Source organism: Danio rerio, chromosome 3, assembly GCF_049306965.1.
Source record: "Danio rerio strain Tuebingen ecotype United States chromosome 3, GRCz12tu, whole genome shotgun sequence".
In the NCBI taxonomy this organism is placed as follows: Eukaryota; Metazoa; Chordata; class Actinopteri; order Cypriniformes; family Danionidae; genus Danio; species Danio rerio.
In genome coordinates, this window is record NC_133178.1 from 65,883,086 (window position 1) to 65,899,830 (window position 16,745).

At 35.0% G+C, this 16,745-nt stretch overlaps 1 protein-coding gene across 7 annotated transcripts in view; it reads left to right on the plus strand.

The window, feature by feature from the left end:
- helz (helicase with zinc finger) overlaps window positions 1–16,745 on the plus strand; it is a 77,641-nt gene that overhangs the window by 21,410 nt on the left and 39,486 nt on the right. For 5 of the 7 annotated variants that reach the window (XM_073938334.1, XM_021470068.3, XM_073938327.1 and 2 more), the window contains 7 exon segments: window positions 3,486–3,825; window positions 4,517–4,647; window positions 5,128–5,307; window positions 6,867–6,968; window positions 9,048–9,226; window positions 13,123–13,241; window positions 15,805–15,950. In XM_073938334.1, coding sequence (XP_073794435.1) covers window positions 3,486–3,825; window positions 4,517–4,647; window positions 5,128–5,307; window positions 6,867–6,968; window positions 9,048–9,226; window positions 13,123–13,241; window positions 15,805–15,950 — 1,197 coding nt within the window. 7 annotated transcript variants of the gene reach the window in all.

Consider the following 16,745-nt stretch of genomic DNA (forward strand, 5'->3'; position numbering starts at 1 on the left):
TGTCTTGATAAAGGCAAAACTCCAAATGATCCTTCAGTAGTTTTATTATTCACTCCTATAGTCCACCACTAGAGGTCACTGGTGTTTCTTTAAATAGCATTGACTGGGAGTTGTAAAATAGTTTTGATGTCTATATTTGAGACTGCAGCAGTTTTACATTAACAGTTATTTTGTTCAATGTTATGCTTTAATTAGTGTAGTTATAGATTTGACATGCAAAATAAGGCATGCATATGCTGCATAGTGACCAATGACAGACTTATTTGAAGCTTGTAAAAAATCTGCAGAATGATTTCTGGGAGCATAACTTGATCTTAAAACATGAAATTAACTACTAAACTCAAACAATAAGTGCTCAGCGGTAGCTTAAATAATGTGTCGGTGCTCTTTGGGTAAGGGATTCATCAGAATAAACAGCAAAAATCAGTCCAAGGCACTCGAAAAATGTAGAAAAACTATTTAAAAAATAAATAAATGCGCTACTTTTTGACTTTTATCCAAGGTTTGCAATGTTAGTCCCATTCGGTCCACATGTTTGGTAAATAAAGTAAATCTCTTGTTCAATGTGTCTACTAAAAGACATAATATATTACTTCACTAACTTTCCTGTACATGATTCATATTAACAATTGCGCAGTGTTCAATATTACTACTGAAATTAATATTAAAACTGAATAAATGTATATTTACACAATGGGATGTTTTTAAAAATGTGTCCCCAGGAAGCATAAAAACCAAATCTGAGGTTTTTAGTGTTAACATTTGCCATTTTTACTTCTTTATTTACTTGCCTACTTATTTAATTATTTATTTGCTTTTTTATTTGTTTATTTATTTACTTCTCTCCTTATTTATTTGCTTTTTTATTTGTTTATTTACTTCTCTACTTATTTATTTGCCTTTTTATTTGTTCATTTATTTACTTCTCTACTTATTTAATTATTTATTTGCTTTTTTATCTGTTCATTTATTTACTTCACTACTTATTTAATTATTTATTTGCTTTTTTATTTGTTTATTTATTTACTTTTCTCCTTATTTATTTGCTTTTTTATTTGTTTATTTACTTCTCTCCTTATTTGCTTTTTTATTTGTTTATTTACTTCTCTACTTATTTATTTGCCTTTTTATTTGTTCATTTATTTACTTCTCTACTTATTTAATTATTTATTTACTTTTTATTTGTTCATTTATTTACTTCACTACTTATTTAATTATTTATTTGCTTTTTTTATTTGTTTATTTACTTCTCTACTTATTTATTTGCCTTTTTATTTGTTCATTTATTTACTTCTCTACTTATTTAATTATTTATTTACTTTTTATTTGTTCATTTATTTACTTCTCTACTTATTTAATTATTTATTTACTTTTTTATTTGTTCATTTATTTACTTCTCTACTTATTTAATTATTTATTTACTTTTTATTTGTTCATTTATTTACTTTACTACTTATTTAATTATTTATTTACTTTTTATTTGTTCATTTATTTACTTCACTACTTATTTAATTATTTACTTTTTTTATCTTATTTCTTTGCTTATATGTCTGTTTGTTTGTTTATTTACTTACCTACTTTGTTTGTTTGCTTATTTGTTTACTTTTTACCTGATTATTTACATATTTATGTACTTAACTGCACACCTACCTACTTATTTGTTTAACGCATTTATTTATGTACTTGCTTACCTTCTAATTCGTACATTTATTTGTTTTGTATTTACTTAATTACGTACTTATTTGCTTATTTGTTTACTTTGTTTGTTCATTTGCTTATGTATTTATTTATTTACTCAACTACCTACTTTATTTACTTACCTACCTACTGTGTTTTTTTTATTTTTTTTATGTACTTGCGTATTTATTTATTTGTTTGTTTGCTTATGTATTTTCATTTACTTGCCTACCTGCTTATTTGTTTATTTATTTACTTAATTACTTTACTGTTTACTTGGTTCATTGTTTACTTATTCATGTGTTTAATTATATAACTGCTATCTACCTACTTGTTTTTGTAGTTCTTAATTAATTAATTAATTAATTTACTTAACTACTTTATTTATTTATTTATTTATTTACATATTTATCTATTTGTATATTTATTTACTTACCTTCTTTGTTTTTGTTTGTTTACTTCATTTATTTATTTGTTTGCTTCATTGATTTATTGATTTTTTTTTCACTCAACTACCTACGTATTTATTTATTTGCTTACCTACCTGCTTTATTTGTTTGTTGATTTATTTACTTTATGTATTTATTTGTTTACCTACCTACTTGTTTACTGATTTATTTACTTGTTTGTTTTTGTATTTATTTGTTTACCTTTTTACCTACCTACTTGTTTACTGATTTATTTACTTGTTTGTTTTTGTATTTATTTGTTTACCTGCCTACCTACCTACATGTTTTTGTATTTATTTATTTACTGATTTGCTTACGTATCTATTTGTTTATTTGCTTACCTACTTTGTTTACTTTTTTATTTGTTTGTTTCTTAGATTTATTGTTTTTTTACTTAACTGCCTTATTTATTTACTTGCTTACCTACCTACTTTGTTTATTGATTTATTTACTTGTTTGTTTGTTTATTTGTTTACCTGCTTATCCATCTACTTGTTTTTGTATGTATTCATGTATTTATGTACTGAGTTGCCTACCTACTTTATTTATTTGCTTACATATTTATTTGTTTATTTATTTACATACCTACTTAGTTTATTTGTTTTCAGTTATTTGTTTGCTTATTCATTGATATACTGGTTTATTTTCTCAACTACCTACTTCTTTTTTTATTTTATTTATTGTCTACCTTCTAACTTTATTTATTTACTTACTTGTTTGTTTGTTTGTTTGTTTATTTATTTACATTCTTACCTACATTTATTTATTTAATTACTTTCCTCATTTATTTGCTTTACATATATGTTTGGTTGTTTATTTACTTACTTTGTTTATTTATTTGTTTACTTTGTGTTAATTTATTGATTTATTTACTCAGTTACCTACTTTATTTACTTGCTTACCTACTTTATTCATTTATTTACTTAAACGTTTGTTGGTTTATGTATTTATTTATTTACTTGCCTCCCGACTTAGTTTATATATTTACTCATATACATATATATTAATTTTATTATTTACTTATTTATTTGTTTATTTTTTAACTTTTCTACCTATTCATTTCATTTTATTTATTTATTTATTTATTTATAGGCTCAATGATGCTAAAAAATAGCCATAAGTTGCTTATGTGTTGTTTGTTTGTTTACATAATTACTTACCTATATATATATATTTAATTCATGTTGATGTTGTAATGAAATTTACTAAAGTGGCATTAAATAAACAAACAAACTTGAGTAAATAAAACGGGTATTTCTCCATGCACAGTTTCCGTGTGTGGGCCCACATATGACCAGTTCTCCAATGCTTTTAAATTGTGTTTTCCTAAATATCCCGGTTCGTGTGTTTCCCTCACAGGTTCAACATTAAGGTTAACCTGCAGCTGGTGACGAGCTTCATGCTGACGGGCATTTCAGGCGGTGCCAAATACGCTCAGAACGGACAACTGTTTGCACGCTTCAAGCTGACGGAGACTCTGTCTGAAGACACGCTGGCCGGCAGACTGGTCATGACGAAGGTCAACTCTGTGCTCCTGCTGCCCGTTTTTAAAGAGCGCATGGGCCAGAACCAGCCGGCGGGAGCCAAGGAGCGCGTTTACGAGGCGTTAATTGAGGAGAAAACGAAGGATTACATCTTCCTGCGGGTCTGTAAGGAGTGCTGTGATGAGCTGGGGCTGGTGGCCGATCAGGAGCTGCAGGTATATCATGCCTATGATGCATGTATTTACAAGGTGTAAACTAAGACCCTAGAGTGTGTGTGTGAAGTTTCAGCACAAAATACCACACTAACAATGTTCTCTATTTCTGAAACTGCCCCTATTAGGCTTTGATCCTAATTGTGGCGTTTTGGTGGCTGTCGCTTTAAATGCAAATGAGATAGTGCTCTTTTTCAGAAGAGGGTGGAGCTACAAATGCTTGGGCGTCAACATAGCTGCAGATTTTAAAGCAGGACCAAAGTCCTATGCTAATGAGGGGGAGATGGTCACTAGTGGGTGGGGCTTTCCCCCTCTGATGACATCATACAAAGGGAGGATGTCAATCAAAGTGTTTCTGCAGGCTGTGATTTTATTATTATTATTTTTTAACATGATTTATAAAATGAAGATTAATATAAACAGAATATATAATTATTGCAATACTACTATACTAATATGATGTAACTACTAATGTAAAACATCGCATATTGAGCCTGTATCTTGCAGCCCTGGTTTCTTTTATCCTCTTTTAAAGGTGTTTTCAGTCGTCTGCTGGAGGTGTTGTCTGTAGCACATGCTGATGCATGAGAGTGTGTGAATAAACCCTGTGTGTGTGTGTGTGTGTGTGTGTGTGTGTGTGTGTGTGTGTGTGTGTGTGTGTGTGTGTGTGTGTGTGTGTGTGTGTGTCTGTCAGGTGGAGCTGCAGTTTCAGCTGAACAGGCTCCCTCTGTGTGAGATGCACTACGCTCTGGACCGCGTCAGAGATAACAGTATCCTGTTTCCAGACATCAGCCTCACTCCCACAATCCCCTGGAGTCCCAACAGGTACCACTGCGCACACAGATGCACATGAGTGACTGCACAGAGAGACTCTCAGACACACACACACACAGAGACAACGTAATGCTTGTCATGTTCTGTGTAACAGAAACATGTTAAACACATGGCAATTCATATGGAGTCATGCTAAAACATGCTACTTAATACTTGAATCATGTTAATTAACATTCTATCAACATGCTAGTTTGTACTGTAAACATGCTAACAACATGCCAAGTAATGTGATTAGCATGTCACTAGCAAGTTATTATAGTATTAGTGGTTTTAAAACCTTGACTTTTCCCCAAACATCATCCCATGGCTCTCCAGCAGTGCTACATCCCTCACGGAGAGCAGCAGCTGCACTAGCAGGACGTGTCAGTGTGTCAGTAGGCAGTATGTCAGCTCTCTCTCTCTCTCTCTCTCTCTCTCTCTCTCTCTCTCTCTCTCTCTCTCCCTCTCTCTTTCTCTGCCTCTCTGCCACAGGCAGTGGGACGAGCAGCTGGATCCGCGTCTGAATGCCAAGCAGAAGGAGGCGATTCTGGCCATCACCACCCCGCTCTCCATCAACCTCCCGCCGGTGCTCATCATCGGGCCCTACGGCACCGGCAAGACCTTCACGCTGGCCCAGGCTGTCAAACACATCCTCAAGCAGCCCGAGTCACGGTGAGCGCGACAAAACAAACACCTAATTTGGTTATCTTTTTATTATTATTTAGATTTTTTAAATTAAATGTAAAAATTCCAGATTTTATTATTTATTTTTTTTCCCAGATTTTATTTTTTTACACTTCAATTTTTTATTATTATTATTTTTATTTCTTTATTTTTTTCAGATTATTTAGTTTGTTTTAATTTTTTTCAATTTTTTTCCCCACATTTTTATTTTCTTTCCCCCAATATATCCCCCCCCCCCTTTTTTATATTTATTTGATTTTTTTTTTCAGATTAATTTTTCGTTCCCTCTTTTTTTTCCAGATTACATTTTTTTCTCTCTCTCTTTTTAAAATTTTATTGATTAATAAATATTTATTCCACCCCCCCATTATTTTCCCACTTTTTTCCTTTATTTATTTATTTTTCCCGATTTAATTTTTTCAACAATTTCCCCCCCCTTATTTTTTATATTATTATTATTGTTATTGTTATTATTATTATTATTTATTTTTACAGAGTTAATTTATTTTCTAGTTTTTTTTTTTGTTTTTTTTCCATCTCTCATTTTTTCCTGAATTTATTTTTTTCAATATTATTACCCTTTTTTCTCTTTTTATTTAATTTTTGTTTATTTCATTTTTTTTCTATGTTTTTTTCCCCCTTAAATCTTTATTTTTATTATTTATTTATTTATTCATTTATTTTTTCCAAATATTTTTGTTTTATTTTTCCTGAGTTTCTTTTTTCTAAATTTATTTATTTCTTTTTCTCCCTGTATTTTTCCGGTTTCATTTTTTTTTTCCACAATTTTTCCTCAATTTTTTGTATGTTTTTATTATTATTATTTATTTATTTTCCGAATTTTATTTTAGTATTCTTTTTTCTTAATTTTAAACAAACTCCTTCCTTACAATTCAACCCCTTACAGATGAGGGAATAAAAAAAACAATATAAAATAAAATAACACAAAGTAAATAAACAGTACTGCCATCATGAATTCTCTTCAGGGGATACATTTGTACCTCGAGTTACATTGCGTTACATTTACCTCAAATTACATCAGTGATAGATCAGTTAAGCTCTAAACTCTAAATGTACATATCTAAATATCTTGTAGACATGCAGGAGTTTAATTTAACACTTTTAGTGTTGTCAAGAGTGAAAAAGCACAGCATAACCCCCTTTTTTGCTCCTACTTTCGTCCATTTATCTCTTTCAATGGAAAAAATCCATTTCCGGCCACTGACAATTCAGCACTTCCCTAAATGAAGTCTTGCTTTGTGGATCCACTCTGTAGTAAAAGTGAATGGTGGATCTCCACATCCTCTTGCCTCATAGACTTTCACCGTTAGCCGAAAAGCACGTTTTGTTTGCGTATAAATGTGTGTTAAACGACGAATCGAAATGTCCTGTGGTGAAAACAGCGTTGCACAGATGCTGTCAATAGAGCTTAACTTGCATCGATCCCCAAACATTTCTTGTTAATGACGAGGACTAGCCTTGAGGAGCAGAGGAATTGAACATGGTTGAGACGCTTTGTTTCTTTATTTGTTTTTCCGCTGTTTCAGGGTTCTGATCTGCACACATTCGAACAGCGCCGCCGATTTGTATATTAAAGATTACCTTCATCCTTACGTGGAGGCGGGAAATCCACACGCACGACCTCTCAGGTAACACTTATTGCTTATTATTATTGTCAATTTTTCTATAATATGTAAATTTGTATTGATTTGTTAATTAAGTTGTTTAGGTGTGATATTTGTGGCATTTAGTTTGATACGAGGGAAGTCTTTTATTTTGAAATTTGATGCATCTCGCAATAACACCATTTGAGCATGAACATGGTGTAAATATTGTTTGAAATGGCTGAAAAATGGTCTCTTTCCGCCGAAAAGTAGAATTTAGCATACCTTGCTATAATAAATGACAGTCAACATGTTTTCGTTCAACAATTTAATAAAAAAAAACATGTTTTGAGAAAATAATAAATATCTGAATCTCTAAATTAATTAGAGGTGTTGATTGTTTGAACAAAAGTTTCACTGAATAGCTTTTAGCCTAGCATGCTATATTAAGTGACAGTTGGCGTAATTTTGAGCTAAAAACTGTTTGTTTCTGCTTTTAGACAAAAAGTAGAAGTTAGCATGTAGCATAGCATGCTATAATTCATTACATTTGTTGTATTTTGAAATGAAAAAAGTCAGTTTCTACTTTCTGCTAAACGGTATAAGTTAGCATGTAGCATAGCATGCTATAATAAACGACGCTTGACGAATTTTGAAATGAAAAACAGTCCGTTTCTACTTTTTGCCGATTGGTAGAAGTTAGCATGTAGCATAGCATGCTATAGTAAACGATGCTTGAAGTATTTTGAAATGTAAAACAGTCTTTCTACTTTCTGCTGAATGGTAGAAGTTAGCATGTAGCATAGCATGTTATAATAAATTACATTTGTTGTATTTTGAAATGAAAAACAGTCCGTTTCTACTTTTTGCCGATTGGTAGAAGTTAGCATGTAGCATAGCATGCTATAATAAACGATGCTTGAAGTATTTTGAAATGTAAAACAGTCTTTCTATTTTCTGCTAAACGGTAGAAGTTAGCATGTAGCATAGCATGCTATAATAAATTACATTTGTTGTATTTTGAAATGGAAAACTTTCCGTGTCTACTTCTAGTTCGCATGTAGCATAGCATGCTATAATAAACGACGCGAAACATATTTCGAAATGAAAAAAATTTCTTTTCTACTTTCTGCTAATTGGTAGAAGTTAACATGTAGCATAGCATGCTATAATAAATTACATTTGTTGTATTTTAAAATGAAAAACAGTCCATTTCTACTTTCTGCTGAACGGTTGAAGTTAGCATGTAGCATAGCATGCTATTATAAACGACGCTAAACATATTTTGAAATGAAAATTTTTTTGTTTCTACTTTCTGCTGAACGGTAGAAGTTAGCATGTAGCATAGCATGCTATAATAAATGTCAGTTGATGTAATTTGAAATGAAAAACAGTCCGTTTCTACTTTTTGCTAATTGGTAGAAGTTAGCATGTAGCGTAGCATGCTATAATAAACACCGCTTGACGTATTTTGAAATAGTCAGTTTCTACTTTTTGCTGAACGGTAGAATATCATACTATAATTGCATATCATACTATAATAAATGACGCTTGACGTATTTTGAAATGAAAAACAGTCCGTTTCTACTTTCAACTGAATAGTATAAGTTAGCATTTAGCATATCATGTTATAATAAATGACATTAGACGTATTTTGAGATGAAAACGGTCTGTCTACTTTCAACTGAACAGTACAAGTTAGCATAGCATGCTATACTAAATTACATTTGATGTATATTGAGATAAAAATGGTGTGTTTTGCTTTTTAGCCAAAAAGTAGAAGTTAGCATTTAGCGTAGCATGTTATAATAAATAGCAGCTGCTGCAATTTTCAGCTGAAAAAGTCTGCTTTTGCTTTCAGCCAAAAAAGTAGAATTTACATAGCAAGCTGTGATGATTGACATGTTTCTAATTTCCGCTAAATAGTAGAAGTTAGCATAGCATGCTAAAATAAAAGACAGTTGATGTATTTTTAGCCAAAAATGTTTCACTTTCTTTCAGCTGTAGATTTTAGCATTTAGCGTAGCATGCTACAATAGATGTCACTTGGTGTATTTTGAGTCGGTTTCTCATGACACTCGTGCACCATCTTTCAAAACACCCCTAACGTCTGTGTGTGTCCAGGGTTTACTTCAGGAACCGCTGGGTGAAGACGGTCCACCCGCTGGTGCAGCAGTACTGCCTGATCTCCGGAGCGCACTTCACCTTCCAGATGCCCACGCGGCAGGACGTGGAGCGCCACCGTGTGGTCGTGGTCACGCTCAGCACATCCCAGTACCTCTGCCAGCTCGACCTGGAGCCAGGTGAGGTTCTGAGTGAACACATCCATTCCCTCACATGCACTCACTACTTATAACACATGCTTTGTTTGTATCTCTGTGCGTCTGCAGGGTTTATGCAGATTTATTTAGGGAGTATGGGAACTAAAAACCTGAAATGAAACTTAATTACTTTGCATTTAAGGTTTACAGTGCAATTAGATACACCTGTTTGTTAAATACAAACATATAGATATAGCAGCAGTCTCTCTAAAGACATGTCTAGCGGCTGCATTTCACACTCATCTGATTAAAAGAGGAAGACAGCATCGGAGCGCTGCGCAGCTGGACAGGCTGCATTAAAGGCCTCCTGCAGGAGCGGCTACGCTGCAGTTTATTAGCACAGGCTAATTTCCTCCCGCGCGTCTGAGCGCTGGATCATCTGTTGCTAGGAGACGCCGTTGGTCTGTCTCACACACTCAGCATCATTAACACCCAGCGCTGGCGTCACTGTTGTTTCGTTTGTCTCCTGCCTTTTTCATTTAAAGTCATCACTGCTGATTTCTGCCGTCTACCATTTTGAGTTCTCCCCCTTCCACGGACGCCAACGTTTGGAGGTCGCACGGTCCAAATAATAATAATGATAATGTCTATTGATGTATATCTGACTTAATAGGGAGGTTGGATTTCTTTGGAGAAGCAGCCAAACAGCCATTGGGGCCAATTAGATTCTGAATGTCTTACACAACGCCACACACACACACACACACACACACACACACAAATGTCTAGTTAGAAATAATGAAGGCATGTTTTTTACACTTTTTGTCACTCTGTGAACTCGATGAACTGTTAACTGCATAAATGTTTAGAAGATTTTAGCAAATGGGAAATGGTTTGATCAAACTTTTTTGTGAACTCTATTTAGATGATGCCAACCAAAACACATCATCATCTGAGATATATAGCAATATAGGATTTATATATATATTAGTGCTGTCAATCGATTAAAAAAAATTAACTAATTAATTGCACCTTTTTTAAAAAATTAATCGTGATTAATCACATTTAAAATACTGAAACTTGTAATTTTGGCTATTTAAATGTAAAATTTATGTAAACGCAAGACAAAAAAATTTAAATTAAAAATATAATTGTTTAATAGAATTAAAATTAAAAATATAATTGTTTAATAGAATTTTTGTTAAACTTGTAACACAAATTTCTTCATGTAAACAACATACCCACAATAAACCATCAAGATCCTGGCTTGACAGCCATATTTATTACAGAAATTAAACACAGGCATGTTAATGACATTTAAATTTCAAAACAATCAATGCCAATAAAGAAAACATTGATCTCCATGTTGGATTCTAAGTGGACTGCAAACAAATGCCAAAATACAGGAATTGCAGATGTGGAAAATGAACAATTATAATAATAAACTATTGAATATAAACTGTTGCACTCATTGTAAAGTTTTATTGCTGTGAGTTGAGAACATTAATTATAGAGTAGAAACAATTTAGCTTAATCCTCCTTTACATTCATCCAGTTGCTAAGACTAGGAGTATCCCGCAAGTGCACAGAGACTCCCAAATGCCCGCAAATGAATGATAATTTCTCGCAAACCGGTCGTTAAATACATTGCACACCCCTCTCGCCTCTACTCAGATACGTCGCTCACTCCACCCCTGACACCCCTCAACGGGCCTGACACAGACACACACACAACGCGCTGCAGACGTTTTGGCCCTAACGGCCTTCCATACTGGAGCGACTCCCCTCAGATTCAACACGCATGATCACGTTCATCAAATTTGCTTAAACTAAGCGTCCTAAAGTATTACTGTATTTCACAAGGATTCTGACACAACAACGCGAAGCATACGCTTTCATTTCGTTTAATGAGGAAACACGCTAAACTTGGAGGGCTCATGCTGAAAGGCAGAGTAATGCCCTGTCTTTGACAGCTCGCGACTTCACCAGACGTTCTGAGTACATTTACAGAAGACACCAATACTCCGATTTTAATATGATTAAGATTATACTCTTATTAAAATTCTACCGTGTAGCCTTAAAAGGAACCTTACCTTAAAGGAACACCGAGTCACGAAATGCGGAGGATTTTCTTTCTGTTCGCCATGCGGTATCAACTTACAACAGAAGTCGAAAATTAAAAATGAAACGCCCGAAATTGCATGAAACTTTGGAGAGCCTGGTGATGCAACTAATTGTTTTATACTGGAACTTGCCTTCAAAAAGTGCTTCCTTGGTTTTATCCACATTTCTTGCATGTTAAACACACGTCCACCACAACAGGAAGTAAAAAAACCTGCAACTGCGTTAATTGCGTTACATTTTTTGCGTTAATTATTTAAAATTAATCATATGCGTTAACGCATTAATTTTGACAGTGCTAATATATATATATATATATATATATATACAAATACACAGGGTGGACCATTTATATGAATACACCTTAATAAAATGGGAATGGTTTGTGATATTAACGTCCTGTTTGTGGCTCATTAGTATATGTGAGGGGGCAACGTTTTCAAGATGGGTGGTGACCATAGTGGCCTTTTAGAAGTCGGCCAATAATAGGCTAATAATATTGAAAATATTAAAAACTGCCTTGATATCAGCCAATCTAAAGAAAATAAGACTTTCTCCAGGAGAAGAACTTGGGAAATAATTGAAAACGAATAACGATTTTTCGGTTTTCTGGTGCCGGGTCGTGGGGGCAGCAGTCCCAGGAGAGAACTCCACTCTTCCCTCTCCCCAGACTCTTCCTCCAGATCCTCCAGGGGGATCCCGAGGTGTTCCCAGGGCATGCGAGAGACATAGTCCCTCCAGCGTGTCCTGAGGCCTCCTCCTGGTGGGACATGCCTGGAACACCTCCCTTAGGTAGGCGACCAGGAGGCATCCGAAACAAATGCTTAGCCACCTCAGCTGACTTCTCTCGATGTGGAGGAACAGCGGCTCTACTCCGAGCTCCTCCAGGGTTACAGAGCTCCTCACCCTGCCTTTAAGAGTGCGCCCTGCCACCCTAAAAAAGGAAACTCATTTCGGCTGCTTGAATCGGAGATCTTGTCCTTTTGGTCTTGACCCAAAGCTCATGAGCATCGGTGAGAGTAGGAAGGTTTGCCTTTCGACTCGGCTCCTTCTTTACCACAACGGACCGGCACATCAACCGCATTACTGCTGCCGCTGCACCGATCCGCCTGTCAATCTCACGCTCCATCCCTCCCTCACTCGTGAACAAAACCCGATGTTGTTCTGTTGGCTAAATCAAAGATGGACCATCAGCATGCACTAGGGCGGTTAACTGCCGAGGCTGTCGCAACGGGGATGCCGTCTCCAGGTTGGAGGAAAGTCCTCACCCCAGGTGGAGTTCAAGCATCTTGAGGTTTTGTTCAGGAATAAAGATACGTAATTCTGACGTCAGCTGGACATTTCTCTGTGGACTTGCGCATCATAAAATATTATATATAATAATAATAATAATAATAATAATAATAATAACAAAAATAATACCAGCATCAGCACAGTTCCAACCTCTTCACAGCCTGAGGAGCATGTCAATCACACACACACACACACACACACATCATAATAGTAATGATTTTGAAGCGTGTTGAATTGCAGGGTCATCAGATGTCCTCGTAAACCATCGTTAAAGAGTACAACTAGGTCATATCCACGTCATTATACGAAAAGCTGTCCTTGTAAACCACCAAATCCTGCACTAAACACTCTTCTCCCTGGAGCTTCTCTGTCTGGTGTCTGATTCATGTGTGTTAATGGCTGTGTGTGTGTGTGTGTGTGTGCGCGTGTGTATTATATATTATTGAAGCGTTCTCCTGTGAAGCTGCATCTAATGAATATTTGATGGTGTGTGTGTTTGTGTGTGTGTGTTTGTGTGTGCGCAGGGATCTTCACACACATCCTGCTGGACGAGGCGGCTCAGGCGATGGAGTGTGAGACCATCATGCCTCTGGCTCTGGCTGTGAAGAGCACTCGTGTGGTTCTGGCAGGAGATCACATGCAGGTACATCAGAACACTCAAAACTGCAGCGCTCAACACACACACACACACACACTCAGGCCGTTTATAACACAAACACAGCTGACATAATGACCAAATTCCCTTCAGTTATAATGGAATCGATTATAAAATATTTATGTTTTAAAGTATTTGCGCAGAATTTTATGAGTAGTTTAATGTCTTTTTTTCTATTTCTTTGTTTTTTAAATGAATATAACTTTGGAAAAGTCTTAAATAGTGTAAAAAAAAGAAAGCAAATGTTGAGTTTGAATTATTCACATGTGTGTGTACATTAAGAACTTGCGGAGACCCAGAAGAGATGTTTCATTCACTGATTCAGAGGTTGCATATGAGGGGCGCTGATCGACGCACGGCTTTAATGGAAAGAACGTGAATGCAGACAGTTTTATTTTGAAAAGAAATATGAGAGAAATATGGGAAAATGCCTAATAATAGGATATAATGGGAAAATACGGGAGAATCCTGGCAAAAACAGGAGGATTGTCATGTATGAAGTGTTTTTCGAACAACAGTATTGCGAGGGAACGCAAAAGCCTTCAAAAATATGTTTACCCATCACTCGTTTTTTTTTCTTCCACTCGTTTTTTTTCTTCCACTCGTTTTTTTTCTTCCACTCGTTTTTTTTTTCTTCCACTCGTTTTTTTTTCTTCCACTCGTTTTTTTTCTTCCACTCGTTTTTTTTTTCTTCCACTCGTTTTTTTTTCTTCCACTCGTTTTTTTTTCTTCCACTCGTTTTTTTTCTTCCACTCGTTTTTTTTTTCTTCCACTCGTTTTTTTTCTTCCCAGTTTTTTTTTCTTCCTCTCGTTTTTTTTTCTTCCACCCGTTTTTTTTTGCTTCCACCCGTTTTTTTTTTCTTCCACCCGTTTTTTTTTTCTTCCACCCGTTTTTTTTTCTTCCACTCGTTTTTTTTTCTTCCACCCGTTTTTTTTTCTTCCACTCGTTTTTTTTCTTCCTCTCGTTTTTTTTTCTTCCACCCGTTTTTTTTTTCTTCCACTCGTCTTTTTTTTCCACCTGTTTTTTTTTCTTCCACTCGTTATTTTTTCTTCCACCCGTTTTTTTGTCTTCCACCCGTTTTTTTTCTTCCACCCGTTTTTTTTCTTCCACCCGTTTTTTTTTTCTTCCACTCGTTTTTTTTTTCTTCTACCCGTTTTTTTTTCTTTCTTCCACCCGTTTTTTTTTCTTCCACCTGTTTTTTTTTCTTCCACTCTTCTTTTTTTTCCACCTGTTTTTGTCTTCCACCCGTTTTTTTTCTTCCACCCGTTTTTTTGTCTTCCACCCGTTTTTTTGTCTTCCACCCGTTTTTTTTCCTTCCACCCGTTTTTTTGTCTTCCACCCGTTTTTTTTTCTTTCACTCGTTTTTTTTTTCTTCCACCCGTTTTTTTTTTCTTCCACCCGTTTTTTTTTCCCACCCGTTTTTTTTCCTTCCACCCGTTTTTTTGTCTTCCACCCGTTTTTTTTCCTTCCACCCGTTTTTTTGTCTTCCACCCGTTTTTTTGTCTTCCACCCGTTTTTTTTTTCTTCCACCCGGTTTTTTTTCCTTCCACCCGTTTTTTTTTTCTTCCACCCGTTTTTTTGTCTTCCACCCGTTTTTTTTTCTTCCACCCGTTTTTTTTTTTCTTCCACCCATTTTTTTTTTTTCTCGCCATCACGTCCCTTCCGAGTCTCTGTAAGAACTTAATCACATTCATATAAATAAATATATAAATATAAATAAATGACTGAAAATGTGAATTAATTAATAAATTAATAACCTAAGAAACCCACCTTATCCTGAATAACCCACCACAACCTCTTCTGTCATCATTACATTTACAGAAAAGCCTAAATGTTTTAAACATGCGTATTGAATGATGCGGGAGGCGATCTCTCTCCCATCATTACAAATTTAGGATTAATCAACAAGTAAAATAAATCAGTGAATCACGAGTTTCTTGAACCGTGGGTTGTGATCCGTTACAGTAATCGCTCACCGCTCGCAACCCTTGACAAGTCAGAAATAATGACTGAAAAGTCCTTGATTAGAGAGCTAGCTTGTGCATTTGACTTAATCAAAATTAAAATGAGTGTTTTGAGCACAGAAATTAACCTGATGTTGGTTTTTGTTGAGTTGTTTTGCATTTAATCTACATATATTGTGCTGTGGAATGTTCGAGTGCGTCAGCTCATGCAGAATGTTAAGGAAAACACATCTACATTCAGTCACTGGCCACTTTATTAGGTACACCTTACTAGTTGCGGGTTGGACTCACTTTTGCCTTCACAACTGCTGTAATCCTTCATGGCGTAGATTCAACAAGCTACTGGAAATATTCCTCAGAGATTTTGCTCCATATTGACATGACAGCATCACACAGTTGCTGCAGATTTGTCTAATAGTCTAATTATCTTAAAACTGGCGTGTTTAAACAGTTTCCTTTTCATCCTAAGCGCGAGTTGTGATCCGTTACACCCCTCCTCAATAGTAAAATACAATAAATAAATGTATTAATGAGTGTCTGGTTGTAGTGTGTGTAGTAATGCGGTGTGTGTATGTGTGATCCGCAGCTCAGTCCGTTCGTGTACAGCGAGTTTGCGCGGGAGAGGAATCTGCACGTGTCTCTGCTGGACCGGCTGTATGAGCATTACCCGTCCGAATACCCCTGCAGGATCCTGCTCTGCGAAAACTACCGCTCGCATGAGGCAATCATCAAGTAGGTGTGAACTCTTTCACAGCACTCGTCCTGAGGAGACACACACACACACATTACATTACATTACACGACTCTGTCAGTCTCACACAGCACTCTACATTCAACTTCAGGGCTGGTTTCTAGTCTAAATATCTAACAAATGTTAAATCAAGAAGCGTTTACTTAGACTAGTGAAGTGGGTAACACTTTATTTTGATGGTCCATTGGAGTATTAGTAGTCTGTCTGCTTAATATCTGCTGATTCTGCTCCTTCATCAGACATTTAACTGACTGTAAGACACTTTGCAAGTACATGTCACGGCATGTAGATGCAATGTAACTTAAATTCAACAAACGGAGCATCAAAATAAAGTGTGACCGTGAAAAATAAGGTCTTGTTTTTAGAAATAATGAGTCAAAATTGAGTAAGTTCAAGTTAAAATAAGCTTAATAATCAATGGGATAAGCTTAATATTATTATGTTAAAGTGAAAACAGGATTATTTTGCTTGTTTTAAGGAAAAACGCACTTAATTTTGACTCATTATTTCTCAAAACAAGACCTTATTATTTGCTTGTATGGAAAATGCTTCTTGATTGAAAATTATGATTGGTTTTGGCTCGTTTTGTGGGCCAGAGTCAAATATTTAACTTTAAAAACCTACATTAAATCCTGTTTTTTCTTGGTCTTGACATTTTCAATCATCGAGGGCCATTTATTTTGGCAAAATATCCCTTTAATAAAGCCATTGCAGTATTTAAAATCTTCTCATCTTTCGCCATATTTGACCAAAAATGTCTAAAAATATCTAATTTT